Source organism: Ostrinia furnacalis, unplaced genomic scaffold (genome assembly GCF_004193835.3).
Source record: "Ostrinia furnacalis isolate ACB-3 unplaced genomic scaffold, ASM419383v2 OfSCF6632, whole genome shotgun sequence".
Taxonomy (NCBI): domain Eukaryota; kingdom Metazoa; phylum Arthropoda; class Insecta; order Lepidoptera; family Crambidae; genus Ostrinia; species Ostrinia furnacalis.
This window is the reverse complement of record NW_021136871.1, coordinates 92,762-108,019: the sequence shown is the minus strand read 5'-3', so window position 1 is coordinate 108,019 and position 15,258 is coordinate 92,762. Positions and strand designations below refer to the sequence as shown.

General features: G+C 37.1%; 1 protein-coding gene and 1 long non-coding RNA gene across 2 annotated transcripts in view; both read left to right on the top strand.

Moving 5' to 3' along the window:
* Positions 1-201: 201 nt before the first annotated feature.
* LOC114362576 (uncharacterized) lies at positions 202-886 on the top strand. The gene is made up of 2 exons (XR_003656698.1): positions 202-287; positions 684-886. It is a non-coding gene; the product is annotated as an uncharacterized LOC114362576 (long non-coding RNA).
* A 2,293-nt stretch (positions 887-3,179) lies between these two features.
* LOC114362575 (plectin-like) overlaps positions 3,180-15,258 on the top strand; it is a gene marked incomplete at its 3' end in the record, with an annotated part of 103,900 nt that continues 91,821 nt past the window's right edge. The window contains exons 1-4 of the mRNA XM_028318029.1: positions 3,180-3,212; positions 6,297-6,395; positions 7,865-7,954; positions 14,941-15,111. Coding sequence (XP_028173830.1) covers positions 3,180-3,212; positions 6,297-6,395; positions 7,865-7,954; positions 14,941-15,111 — 393 coding nt within the window. The remainder of the gene's footprint in view (positions 3,213-6,296; positions 6,396-7,864; positions 7,955-14,940; positions 15,112-15,258) is intronic.

Sequence of the window (15,258 nt, the reverse complement as noted above, 5' to 3'; positions counted from 1 at the left end):
CTCTCTCACTCACTATTGCTGTGTTGCTGTCTTGCTTGATCCTTCTTTGTGATTCGTTTGTGTTTTAGCTTTTATTTTCGGAACTTTAAAACATACTCTCTAATCTGTGCTTTAAAACTTGGCTATTCAAACGGACTCTGATTGATTGCAATAACGACATACACAGCCTAGGATTTACTGTTTTTGTCATGGTTTTTGTGTGGCTCGGCCAAGGCTCGGCTGGTGGTTCTATGGTGTTAGAAAATGAGCAACCTAATTATACACAACAATGGGCAGCACCTCGATCGGTAAGTACCTACATTTTGCTCAGCAATCTTATGAATAAGTACTAGCCTTGCCAAACTTCTGAATTGCCGTTCTCATGGCGGGTTGTCTTGAAATGAATGTTCCGCTATTATCTGTGGTTCAACCCTGGACAGTGTGGACAGCCAGGCCCGATTCGATTGTAAGAAACTAGTCGATGGTACAGCGCAATGGAGGCATGAGCGAAACAACAATTATGTTGACAATCCAGCTGGTTTTGGTGTAAATCTAAGGAATTATTTACTTTGACACTATCTCCCTGCTCTCAATGAAAGCTTGTTTCTGTAAATTAATACTAAAATAAAATAATTTAAGTGCGGGACTTTAAAAACCTGATAATTTTTTTAAACTTATTTCTAATTATTATTATTTTTAAACAGGTTACTGCAAATGACTACATCTGTGGGGCTTGTCACTCATTATTGCAAAGAGATACCACACCTACTTCACAAGACTCTCCAGATATGCCAACCGGTGCCCCGGTAGGTCACCAACAAGTTTGTGTTGGATGTGGTTGTTCATTATTGCGAACTTGAAGTCATTGTTTGGATACAGAGAATAATCAAGATATATTAAACATTGTTCGAAATTGGATTCAACCCAGAGAGGTAAGAGCCCTGCCAGTTTTATAATACATAAAAATAATTATGCCGGTTTATTATAATAATAAAAAAGGTTTTTTCCGAATCAGCCTTCCCATCCTTCAACTCCTTCCATTGCTTTCAATCTGCCACTACTCTCATCCATACAGGTTATACAGGGTGGAAACGATAAGTAATCTCACTCGATTATTTCTAAACTACACAAGATATCGAAAAACTGGTTACTCATCCTGAAAGTGCTTCACGAGCTCTTTCTAACGGTATCAGTAAATAGTTACAGAATTAACTGGATCTATCCGAAAATTCAATGTTTTCAGCCTCCATACTAAATGTATGCCAGCTTGGGGCGAACGATGTATGGACGCAGAACAATATCCTTTATTTTCAAATTTAAGCAAAAAGCATTCTGTGGATAAAAAATACCTATGCTTATTTGCACCTAGTTTATCAATCACCATGTTAATTCCATGCTTTCTATCCAGTCGACTGCTCTAACGACAAGGGTGGGCTGTCGTTGAGATGACAGCGCGAAAATCGTCGGCATCCACTAATTATGACCCTTATGTACCACTATATTGACAAAGTTCTCCGTCTTCGTACGCGATATTGGAAATTTGGCATCTACCATCGGCTGATCTGACATTAGGCGTAGTCTGGCTTTGTTATTCAATTTTCAACTGTATTACCTTGACAATCAGTTCAAAATTGATTACTAGAAAATTATTTGACAGACGATTTCTACTCTCGACAAATGCATTTGAATTAGCCCAATTTTAATTCCATTTCTCTACTGTAGAGTACGATTCTCTCTAATTTACTAGAGGCAAATGATTTGGCCTACAGTCTCTATCACTGGCCAGATAGGTTGGGGAGGCTTGATTCTCGCATATTTTGTCCCTTGTCGCCTTTTAGAAAGAAAGAAAATCAAAGTCGGCCGTTTGGTGTAGTGGTTCGAAACGGACTACTATTCCGGAGGTAGCGGGTTCGATTCCCGCACAGTACAAACATTTGTGTGCATGAACATAATATTTGTTTGTATTGGACTGGGTGTTTTCTATGTATAATAAGTATGTATTTACAAAAAAAAAAGTATTTAAGTATGTTTATATCCGTTGTCTAGTACCCATAGTACAAGCTTTGCTTAGTTTGGGTCTAGAAGCGCAGTGTAAATGTCTAAGGATATTTATTTATTATTTATTTATTTGGCACATAGAAAAAAGAGAAACAATAAATTAACACAATAAAAAATAACAATAATAATACATAATAATTATGTCTATGATATAAGGCGCTGTGCCAAAAAGGACGCCCGCTCAGTATATCCAGCCAGCTACATGCATGGCTGGATAGGTACTGATTTTTAGTGGACGCCTTGGGCTTATATTTTACGACTTCCATATGGTTATGATTTCTTATACTTATTTATTTGCCACACTACCAGCTCTGCTAACTTTAAAGATTGTTTATTAAACTAATCAATATTATCCATAAACAGCAATATTTCTTAAGTAACGCCTAAGTTGACGAATCATGATGAATGTAAATAATTTGCGAACATGGCATTCGTCAATTCAATTTGTAATACTTGTAAGAAATTGTTATTGAATTACGTTGAAATACATTGGTGACAAATTACTAATTATTATTCAACACTGTCTTTGTTTTTAATTTTGTTTATGTATAATTTAAGATTTGCACACACTTATTTTAATCGGGATTTTACACTTTTATTGTACGCTTGTGTCTTTGTATTTCTTATTTTGTGGTGTACATGTACAAGTGTATTTAATATTGTTATTACAAATGTTGCTTGTTGAGTTATTTACAAAGAGATAAATATAGGTACGCCTACGTTCTCGAAAAGCTTAAATTAATACGTAATCCTTAAAAACCTGAAATAGAACAGTTAAAAACAAAAAGGACATCATTCTTTTTGGGCCTTTTCTAAAAGTGCCGGCCAACAAAAAATTATGGTACGTATTGTTAGAACTAGCTATTTGGAGCAATAGTTAATATGGCACAAAAGTTGTAGGACCACTCAGAACAAAGTCATACAAGTTCGATGATTCATCATTTTCATACATTTATTGACTTTTAAAGTGTTGGCAAACTTGAAAATAATTACATATATGTTTTGTTAGAAACTCATGATCCAAAACAATTATCAACCGACCGCTCTAAGTTAGCGATCAAATGACGCGATGACGAAACGAAAAAGATACATCCGTGGCCCGCGCTAGCAGTGTCGCTGTGGCCGGGAAGAAACGAGCAAACATGCCAGCCAATAGGATGGCTCGGAGCATACCCGTCAGTGAATGAGACGGGGACATTGAAAACTGAAGTGAAGGTCATCCAGTTATCCATGCGACTCGCGTTACATCAAACGGCTACCTGCTTGCGTTATCGTTAAACATCATTGTTAAAGCCCGGTCGCCGAGTACGTAGAATTTCGTCCAATGACCCCAAGCTATCCATCTTTTTCGCTCGCACGAATCTATGTTGCTGTCGCGCTCGCACACTCACTGCGGCCGCCCGTCGCACAATCGCGACAGCAATAGGTATAATTACGTGCGAGCGATAAGGATGGGTAGCTTGGGGTCATTGGCCAAACTTCTACGTGCTCGGCGACCGGACTATATGTGAATATTCGACTCAGATTCCGTTTGTTGTGTGAAGTGGCTAATCATTTGTGTATAAGCTGTCGTGGAGATATTGGTACACGGCGTAGATACACCTGGGCTTCGTGAGAGGAAGGTTTTATAAATATTGCTCAGATTATAATGGATGAACTGGTGGAAAATGAAGTAACATGAAAACTACTTTTTTGTCACTTAAATAACTGAACAGACAATGAACCCACACTTTCGCACTATAATGACAGATGCTTGAAATAACTAGTTCTATCAATATCAATAATCATTATATGATTCTCTGCACTTTCAAAAATCAATAAATGCATGAAAATGATGAATCATCGAACTTGTATAACTTGGTTCAGAGCGGTCCTACAACTTTTATGCCATATTAACTATTGCTCCAAATAGCTAGTTCTAATAATACGCACCATTTTTTTTTGTTGGCCGGCACTTTCAAAAAAGGCCCAAAAATGTATGAAGCCTGAATGATCTCCTTTGCATATTTTAGGTTGATAACATTTACACCAGTATTAACATAAAACCTTCGAGGAATTTCAACCTTTCCAACAAGCAATAGGTATGGTATCTTATGTTCTATTGACTCCATTAGAGCCGTTTACGACTCGATGGCAAATTGCTAATTTGAATTCTAATTTAAATTCATAGTATCGCTATCCGATTCGTTCCCAATTAAAATTACTCTCAAATGGTGTCCTGTTCCAAGAATTATGTTGGGTTTTTAAGTAATAGTAAGGTCTGGTTTTTACTAAAGCGGAGAGGAGAGGTGATTGGAAAATCAATCAGCTTAGCGGAGAGATGGTGTGGAAATTACGAATTCTGATTGGTTATTCTAACACCTCTTCTTCTCTCCGCTTTAGTGGAAACCTTTACTAAATAAAGAATGGTTTTCCTTTTAAGCATTATTAGAAGTGACTATTAACTCTACCCAAAAATACCCTGCAGTTTTGTCCACAATTTCGACCTGCCTAAAACCTCTTCGAATTTGAGTGTTTGCTCGTCTGAATAGTACAGGTTGTAATTCTGTATAGCACAGGCTGTAATTCTGTATATTTTAGTTGAAAAATAACATAATACAACTACATAAGATAACTGTGTTTAGGTCTTCCATTTTGGGTTAAGTTTTTGTATAAAAAGTTGTGACAGCGTAACCGATAGAAGCATTAACAACAATCTACTTGAGAGAATCATGTTAACGTTAATCTTTAAAGCCTTTTTAAACCTTTGATCATGTTAAGAAGTTGGAAGCGAAAGTATAACCAAAAGAATGAAAAGAATAAGAATAAAAATATGTTTATACATAATCCATTATGATTAAGTGGAATGCTTTATGATCAAGGATTTAAAAAGGCTTTATCAAAGGATTTTTCTTTCAATTGTCCACTTTATCTTGCGTACGGCGTCACTTATTTGTTAATTTAACGGATTTTTCTTATGTTAATTTTCCATCGCTTGTCATTGGATTCGGAGCAGCACTGGAAATATCTGAAGGTCTGTAACATACACTGCTTGATGTTGTGTTCTAGTTGATTTATAAGTTTATGTTTATACTGACACATTTCTATTTACTACCAATGGATTTGAGTAACAGATTTATACACAAGAATACAAATTATGAAAGTGGATACCAAATGCCGATAATTATGATTTATTGACATCATTCCTTGAATCATGTTAGCTCTATAAAGTCTTAGGTTCAGATAAATTGACTTTGTGTCCCCTACAATACAACATTTCTGACGATTTTAATATCAATAGTGGTAGTAGAATAACAATCTTACTATTGCTACTCCCAAACTTATCATCTTTCTTTGTCAGTAAAATCTATTCAACGGTATACGAGTATGTGTCAGTATCAACAAAACTTGAATTTATTTTTCAGTTTGGTTTAATAAATACGTCGAGTTTTGTATTCAGTCGTTATTCTTTTTTTACGATCAACAGTACTAAAAGATCGTTTGATATCTTTTTTATTTTGTATTTTATTGATGTTGTGGTATTACTTTATCACTATTCTTCATCATTATGCTCAGTCAGCTCTGTGGATCATCATTTAGTTTGCCTGCAATCTTCATCCAGTTTTGAAAGCATTTATTTTATTGTATGACTTATTTCTTCAGGAGTATAATAATATGTATACTGTACGTTCTTTGATTACTGTAGTACAAAAAAAATAATTTTGAATAATCACCCCACCCCATTTTCATGTAAAATATTGTCAAGATGAGACCATAATGGCAATGTAAAAAAGTTGTCAGATCTCATGTAGAGCCAAGCTTCTAACTCTAACTAAACCTTGGTCAAAATATGTGTCACGTCTATTTTCACTATCATCACATGAACTTAAAGTGAAAAATATCACTGTTAATTACTTTCCTGGTATAAAATTAGTGGTGTAAAAAATCTTAAAGTGGACCGACGACCTCATAAAGGTAGCAGGAAGGCGCTGGATGCAGGCCGCTGCTAACCGGTCATCATGGAAGTCATTGGGGGAGACTTATGTTCAGCAGTGGACGTCCTATGGCTGAAATGATGATGATAAAATAGTTCTTGTGGTAACGAAACTGCCACATAATTTGACTCATAATTCGGACCTAAGTGTAGAAAATACCACCACTTGCGTATGATTTTGATATTCGTCATATAGTTAAACATATCGTTACATAGAAATTGTCGATCATTGTCGTTGACGTGTAGTTGTGTCAGTGGTTTGTTGATCTTTATATGGACCCTCCAGGTGCTAACACTATTTCTGCCCACGCTGCTCGGACAGACCTACACACGGCTTCACGTGTGTGAGGTGGTGAACAACCAGCCCTGCTGTCCACCTCAGCAAGTAAGTCGGTAGCTTGATGTTGTTTGGTTGTTGTTCGCTGTGCAGGCTGTGCTAGATTCTAGGATACACTGCTTAGCTGTGTCAGTCAAACTTGGACTGACTTTTTTTATTTTGTCTCGAACTTAATTAGTGGATTACTTACTTTTACTGATTTATTAACTTTTGTGAAGTTGTGCTTTCTCACTGTTTACAAGTCTTGTTTTTAAAGATTTTAAAAATTATGAGGCTCTTAAGAAGTTGCAGTAGAGTGAGTCATAAAAACCTACTTCATAAGATCATTTCTAAAGTAAATTAGTAAGTTCTTCGCTAGACGATGTTTTATGGAGTAAAAACTCCCGAACTAACAGAAGAGAAACTATTACTATTGGTATTTGGAATAAAAGAACAGACATTAGTAACTTATAAGAATCTTTTTAAAACAGCTTATTTTTTAGCTGTAGTTAGCAACTTATAGTAAGTAGTAGTAGTAGATAGAGCGCCCCTAGTTGTTATGTTAGACTATGGATTTCAGATGGTTTTCTGATTTTCCATAAGATATTATTATTTTTCTTTTGGCTTTTCTGAACTTAACCTTTGTTTCTTTTTGCAACCTTATTAATTTATGAAGAGTTTAAAAATAATTTCGATTTTTAATCAAATCTGTAGCTTTTTTACTGACATGTTGTTTTACTTTTTGGATGTCTCGTGTGATTTTTTTTCTTCTCGCTAATGGTTTTTTCTTCATGTTATTGGTTTTTTTAGTTGTTTTTCGCCTTTAACACGGCTTCATAATCGTTTCCAGATGTCGTAAGCTCAGTTTTTATTTTGTTTTTGTTCATATTACTGATGATTAATGATTTGGGACTATGTTGGACACTAGTGTTCAATACATATCATATCGATATGGTTAGAATAAATTAAGATGTTTATTTCATGTATTTGATTTATTTACTGTGACAAGATTGTCTACCTGTCGAGATGAAAATCGAGTCAGCATATAGATTTTTAAACAGTTATACATATTTTTGAAAGAGCTTAATTTAGTTAATTAGTGAGTTTTTATTTTTGCATGTGTGTTTATGTAAAACGTTCTGATATTTCAGCAGTATTCAAAGTAGAGTATTCTGTTTTACTTGATTGCAATTAATATGAGGACGTGAACATAATAATAATAATGTGTACGACACATGGCTGAGTTGCACCACCTAACTTTGAACGATAACGATAACCGGTGCTTTTTGTATGGAGTTTTACAGATTTTTGACGTTTGTGAAAGTTAAAGTAAGATGGTGCAATCCAGACTAAATAATTTTAGTATTTTCGTTGATTTTTTGACATAAGGTAAGGCGGGTTTTAGAATCGCGCTGATCGCTCGCTGATCGTCGATACATTTCGGCTGTCAGCGCTGACGGTCAGCGTGCGTCAGCGTGACTCTAAAACCAGCCTAAGGCTGTTAGTTGTAAACATCTAACCATGCTGCGTGTGCGCAGGTGAACCGGCACGTCGGCGATCTGTTCGAGGACCTGCGCGATGGACTCAACCTCATCTCGCTGCTGGAGGTGCTTTCTGGCGAACACCTCGTGAGTATACCCTTTATTTCTAAACTGAAAACATTACTTAACTTATCCTTTATTTTTTTTATCTGAGTTCGAAACTCAATGTCGCATTAGAAATTCACACACACAAAGTAATCAAAATATGTACTCATTATCCACTGCGGTATCAGTATGTACAACGTGTCCCAAAATTCAAGGATAAGCCGGCGCCGCAGGATGGACATAGTCATGACTACTTTAGGAAAAATAAGGAAAAAAATCTATCTCAATTATTTTTTAAGTTACACAATAAATTACGAAATCCTTCGAAAATTGACACCCCTTATGATATTTTACATTACCACGACCACAATTTTTCAAATATTTCTGTTTTTTTGTTTGTATCGGCAACTTAAGTAGTGCTGCTGTCCACCCCAACTCTTAAAACCCCCAGAATCCTTGCAGTTTTTACACAAAAATTAATCAAAATATGTTATTTCCTTAAAATTTTCAATGATTTTTACTTTCACTCCACTTTGACTCATCGTTTTGTAAAAAAAAAGTATGAACACTACCACGGCAAGTTTTTTATAAAGTTGACGCAACTATCCAAGATTCCAAAATGGTATAATACTCTAAGATACCTAGTCGCAAAAAAGATATGCGTACCATTTTTACAAGCACTTCGCTTGTTAGTTGTATGGGATAAATCTTGCAGCTGAATTTAAAACCAGTTCTCCTCAACCGATTGAGCTGAAATTTGGTATACTTATGTAAGTACGATGAAAATGCAATATTATGGTACCATTGAGCTGAGTGGAGACTGGAGGTGGCCATAGGAACTTCTAAACGAAACGGCGGAATTGCATCTAGTTTGGGTTCGTTGGATTTGTCTTTTCGAGCACCTTAGTGCTAGATGATGTCCAGGGTCCTGATGATGAAGTCAATTATAATTTTCAAACGAAGTCAAGCTTGTTTTTAAAAAAGTTTTTTTTTATTACAACTTTATTTTAAACTTTTTAGTTGTTTCTCAATCTCATGGCCCAAGTGCTCAGGAAGACAAATCCAACGAACCCAAACTCGATAAGCTTCCGCTGTTTCGTTTAGGAGTTCCTATGGCCAGCTCCTGCCACCTCTTGACTTCATCATCAGGACCCTGGACATCATCTAGCACTAAAGTGCTCGAAAAGACAAGTCCAACGAACCCAAACTAGATGCGATTCCGCCGTTTTGTTAAGAGTTCCTATGGCCACCTCCAGACTCCATCCAGCTCAATGGTACCATAATATTACATTGTCATCGTACGAACACAAGTATACCAAATTTCAGCTCAATTGGTTAAGGAGAACTGGTGTTAAATTCAGTTGCAAGATTTATCCCATACTAACTAACTAGCGAAGTGCTTGTAAAAATGGTACGCATATCTTTTTTGCGACTAGGTATCTTAGAGTATTATACCATTTTGGAATCTTGGATAGTTGCGTCAACTTTATAAAAAACTTGCCGTGGTAGTGTTCATACTTTTTTTTTACAAAACGATGAGTCAAAGTTTAGTGAAAGTAAAAATCGTTCAAAATTTTAAGGAAATAACATATTTTGATTAATTTTTGTGTAAAAACTGCAAGGATTCTGGGGGGTTTAAGAGTTGGGATGGACAGCAGCACTACTTAAGTTGCCGATACAAACAAAAAAACAGAAATATTTGAAAAATTGTGGTCGTGGTAATGTAAAATATCATAAGGGGTGTCAATTTTCGAAGGATTTCGTAATTTATTGTGTAACTTAAAAAATAATTGAGATAGATTTTTTTCCTTATTTTTCCTAAAGTAGTCATGACTATGTCCATCCTGCGGCGCCGGCTTATCCTTGAATTTTGGGACACGTTGTATATGCAAATAATCTATAGTACTACGCAAGCAATGTAAACTATTTACATTATGACGTCGCTGCTGTCATCATTGCTTACACGAGCAATGTATTCTGTTTTTGGGCATATTGCTGCGACACCGGCCCCGCCCCCTTGTCACATCTCCCTTTAGTTTACTTTTATTTATTACTGACCAGTTTCCGTGGCTCGCACATTAGGGTTCAGGACTAAGAGTTAAAAAAATAGTTAAGTGTTAAGATACCAAGAAGGGGGGGAGGGTGTCGGGGAATATCTGCTGCCGCCCTCCTGGAAATGGTATGCCGTATGCCCCTACAAACCATACCACCGGCCGCGACCCTGCCTAATAATCTGATAAGATTGAATCTCCCTCAATTTAGGCAGCTTTTCCGATCTATTGGTAGAGAATGCTTGTGGGCGCTAAGCCCTACTTTTATATTTTTATTACTGTTGTAATCGTAAATAAATAAGTCCTCGGTTTCCTCCTAAAACCGAGGTAAATGACTGACAGTTAAATTAAATACGTCCGTCAATAAAGTAATCGACCTTATAAATTCTTTATAGAGATTGTTATTTCCTAAATTCCGTAAAATTATTTATTGAGGCAAATCTTCGTTTTTAGTCAATTAGTCGAACTCAAGGTCAAGTTTTAATTGATGTTACGAAATTCTTACAGTCTGTTATCTATATCTATGACAAATAATTTAGATTGAAGTGTCTGAAGAAGAATACACTAATTACAGAGATTTTACAGGTTTAAGTCTAATATTATAAGTATGAATAAAATAGCGCATACATAATAAAAAATCTATTCCCAACGCTGCAACTCCTGTGTAGCCAGGATCTACAGCTTGACCGCCAATAAAAACCCAACCAGTGAAGGTCAAGTTTGTCCCGGGGGAAAGTTAAACTGTCATTGGACCCGCAATTAGAAGAAAAATAGAAATTAATCAGAAGAACATAGGAGGACATAAGCCACAAGCATAAATTATAAAAACTTGTAGGATTGATGGAATTTGAACTTGTTTATGAATCCTTTTTTCTCACGAATAACATATTCCGATTTCCGAATATTGAATTACCATTAATTAAAATATGTTTATTCTCGGAATTCCCATCTCCTTTGACAGCAATTTTCGCTCTATTGGTGGTCAAGTATGTGTGATATCATATTTATTTATTACTGTTAAGTCAAGGATTTCATTTTTTATTGTTTTAGATCCTTTGGATGTAAACATGGCACAAAATATGTCTTTTCGAATGCCAGCTTAATAGCAATATCACATCATAAAGTTGTTTGTTGTTGCAAGGCTGTTAAAGTTATTTTATTAGCTTAGATCGGAAGACTAGCTTTCGATCGATTTGTCAGAAAGACCCGACCTTTTTTTTTAAGCAGAAAATAAAGCCCTCGCTGGGAATCGAACCTGCGACTTCTGGGGTTTAAGACCGGTATCACTAGACCACAAATGCGATTAAGAGAGATTCCGATTTACAAAGAACATGAACTCGATTAATTTCTATCTCATGGTTGATTAGGTCTAGATTGCTATGGCGATAGCATCGCGTGACTGCCCCTTAACGAACCTGCCCCTCAATTATACGTCGGCCCCTTAAGAGAAATGCATTAATTACGAAAACATCTCGTAAATGCTGTTATACTTTTTCGTGATAGATAATCTTGCTTTTACATTTTAACGTGTGCATGTAAATATGTTTGAGATAATTCTTTCAATAGATAGTGGCAGATTCGTGTGTTATTTAGAATTAGATTGCTATAAAATTCCTTCATTTTGTGTACATTTTCCGATACCAATTTTTTTGCTTTTTTTCCTGCCATCATCATCATCATCATTATTTCAGCCATAGGACGTCCACTGCTGAACATAGGCCTCCCCCAATGCTTTCCATGTTGATCGATTAGTAGCGGCCTGCGTCCAGCGCTTCCCTGCTATCTTTACTATGTCGTTGATCCACCTTGTGGGTAGACGTCCCACGCTGCGTTCCCGGTTTTTTCCTGTAATTGAGGTAGATTCAGTCATTTGCTCTCCTCAGAAAGAGCACGCGCCCTTTCTAATTTACCAGAGGCAAATGGAGGATTTGGTCTACACTCCCCACGCTGGCCAGACGGGTTGGAGAGGCCTGATGTTCACATATTTGTCCCTTAGTTCATAATCTGTCCCTTAGTTGCCTTTTACAACTTCACAAACATGGGGGTTGCTCTATTCTACTCTGCCGGATCCACATGGCTATTAAATAGTAATATTTATTTGAACTCTTCATTCATCATCAACAGCCCTTTACAGTCCACTGCTGGACTATGAGCCTCCTCCACTATAGTGGAGGGTTTTGCCATAATCTCCACGCTTGGCAGGCGGGTTGGAGATCGCAGTTTAAAAGATTGATGTTTTTCAGAGAGCGCTGCTGCGCGTTCTCTGTTTGATGTGTACTCGTAGTCCCTAAGTCGCCTTTTACGACACCCCTGGGAAGGAACTTCATTATCTACTTCAAATTTCGTTGCGGGTCCAATTGGTTTAACTTTCCCCGTGACAAACTGACCTTCACTGGTTGAGTTATTGGCGGTCAAGCTGTAGATCCTAGCTACACAGGAGTTGCAGCGGTGGGAAAGAAAGGTGGGAATAGTCCCGTTAAATAACAAAAACACCGTATATTTGGAATCGCGTGACTTTGCCTTAACCGAGTGAAAACTGGGGAAAACTTTCATTATGCCCTCGCAGGCTCGATTAAACTGGTCAGATCTTTGCATAGATTAAACGTTTAGTTCTATATTTCACGGTTGTTTATGACAGTGCTTAGTTGAATGTTTACACTACTACAATGTGGTAAATAGTAGTTAGTACGAGTTTTACCTCGGAGCACATAGCTCGGAGAGCTGATGGCCGCTGGGGCAGGAAAGTCCTTGAGTGGCGACCACGAGCCGGAAGACGTAACGTGGGCAGGCCTCCCACTAGGTGGACCGATGATCTGGTGAAGGTCGCGGGAGGTGCCTGGATGCGAGCGGCGCAGGACCGGTCTTTGTGGAAATCCTTGGGCGAGGCCTTTGTCCAGCAGTGGACGACTTTCGGCTGAAAGGAACGAACAAACGAACGAGTTTTCCTAGAGTTTCTTGCAAGAAGAATGCGCGTGGTCCTTTGGCTTGAAACTGTCTTGAGTAGGTACTGGGTTCTATTCCCAGTCGGGTGAAAACTAACTTTCTGTATTAGTTCCCAGTTTACATGATTGGCGATTAATAATTAATGTACTTACCTAGTATGTACCTATGTAGTTGGTGAACAAATGACGTCAGAGGTTTTTATTGCTTAGCAAATTCAATTTGGGAGTCGCGAACTATGTAATGCCTCTGCTCAATTTTGACTTAACTCGAATGAGACGACGCAGCTCTCTGCGCTAAAGTAAACACTTCTATTTGCACTATTACTGTAAATAAATAAATAAATATTAGTAATAGTTCAGTGATGACCGGCAAAAACGCCTTATTTCCCCAGTCTTATCAAAACCTACCCCTATCTCCCATCGAGCCCCGACCCCTATCTCCCATCGAGCTATTGACCCCACACGGGGCGCGGTCCCGGGTTCGCTTCCGTGCCGCACCTGCTAGGCCATTAACTAGTGGCATACTGCGGCGATGCTTTGGCAATTAAGATAACCATCTGTATGCAACGGTTGATGATGTTTTTACCCGACTGCAGAAGGAGGGTTATGTTTCTAATTTAACGTATTCACAAACGATGCTTTCTTAAGTGAAGCAGCAAATCGAACGCACATTGTTGAATAGAGCTCTGTGATTGGTTCGTGTGACACCCTGTGCGTCCACGCGCACTATGAGACCTCATAGTAATGTTTGTGAATACGGACATAAGTGTGGGTTGAGGTGCGTTGTACCTAAAGAGAAGTTTTAACTAGTTCTATACTGTAGGTGTGCCTGGATGGTGAAATAAATACGCACATCCTGGTGAAACGAAAAGGACTGAATATAAAGAAATAAAAAACTATTTTATAAAAGAGTCAAGGTATCTTATTATTATTCAAAAATATTTACCCGACTGCACCAGAACGAAGGTTAAGTGTTTTTTTTTAACTTTTTGTGAGGATAATAATAAAAATGAAAAAATGAAAATGAAATGAATGAAAATGAAAAAAGATAATATCACAGACCGTATCCCCACCTGTTAGTTATTTACTACGACATTTACGTTCGTGTGACAAACATACATAAGGCTTATTATAATCCATTTATAATAATTAGGTCACACTCGTTTACACGTATTATTTTCACGCACGCCGTACCTAGTATAATAACAAAATATACTATTTTTGACATTATGCGTGCTAAATGTCAGTTTTTATAGTAAATTGTATTTTTTTAGTGTTGATGAAATTACTTTAACCTTCATAGCAGATCACTAGCTTAATAATATATGTATACCAGAACGCAATTTATTTAAAATTCCATGAAAATGTATTTTTTATAAACGACGACCATATTAGTCCAAGTCATGTTTTTTTCTTTTTGAGAAGGGTTAATTTTTCTCGTTGAGTTTAAAAAAACTAACCAAATAGCATCCCTTTATCTAGGTATAGGTGTACCAGAATCTCATGGCAAACAAAAATATTGGAAAAGTGTGTTTTTCATATGGCCATTTCATATTTCATAATTTCCCCAGTATTGCACTCAACAAAGTTTATTTTCCCCATTTGCCATGAGATTCTGGTACACCTATATCATCTTATAATGGCAATGGGTACAAACGTTGCCCATCTAAGTAACCTACATCGAACCAAATTGCGACAAATTGACACTGCTCAGTTCACAGCTTATTATTTTAACGTGTTTTATTTTATAACTTGAAAAAAATTAAAAAAAAAAAGTGTAACGGCAGAAAATTTTAATTTCTACGTGTTTGTTTGTGCTTTAACGCTGGCCAGACCAACTCGTCTGCCAGCATGGGGATTGTAGGCCAAATCCTACATTTGTTTCGGGATAATAAGATAGGATCTTCCTCCTGCAATGGAGGCTAAATGACCTGATGATCCTGATGATGATATCTTTATGCGTATAACATCTAATTCTTTCTTTCATTGATCACCATATTTCTTCAACTAATCATTTATCTCTCTCCAATTCCAGCCGCGCGAGCGAGGCCGCATGCGTTTCCACATGCTCCAAAATGTGCAGATGGCACTGGACTTCCTCCGGTACAAGAAGATCAAGCTGGTCAACATCAGGGCAGAGGACATTGTGGACGGCAACCCCAAGCTGACCCTCGGGCTGATATGGACCATCATTCTGCATTTCCAGGTCAGTGAGATAGTAGATGGCCTGATAGATGAGGCATTGTGCTTTTTAATTATGTTTGTTTTTCAGCGAATGCAAGCTTTCAAATTCAAAACTTTTAGTTACGGAAGTAGGACTTGTAATAATTGTATTTTTTACACAAGACTATAT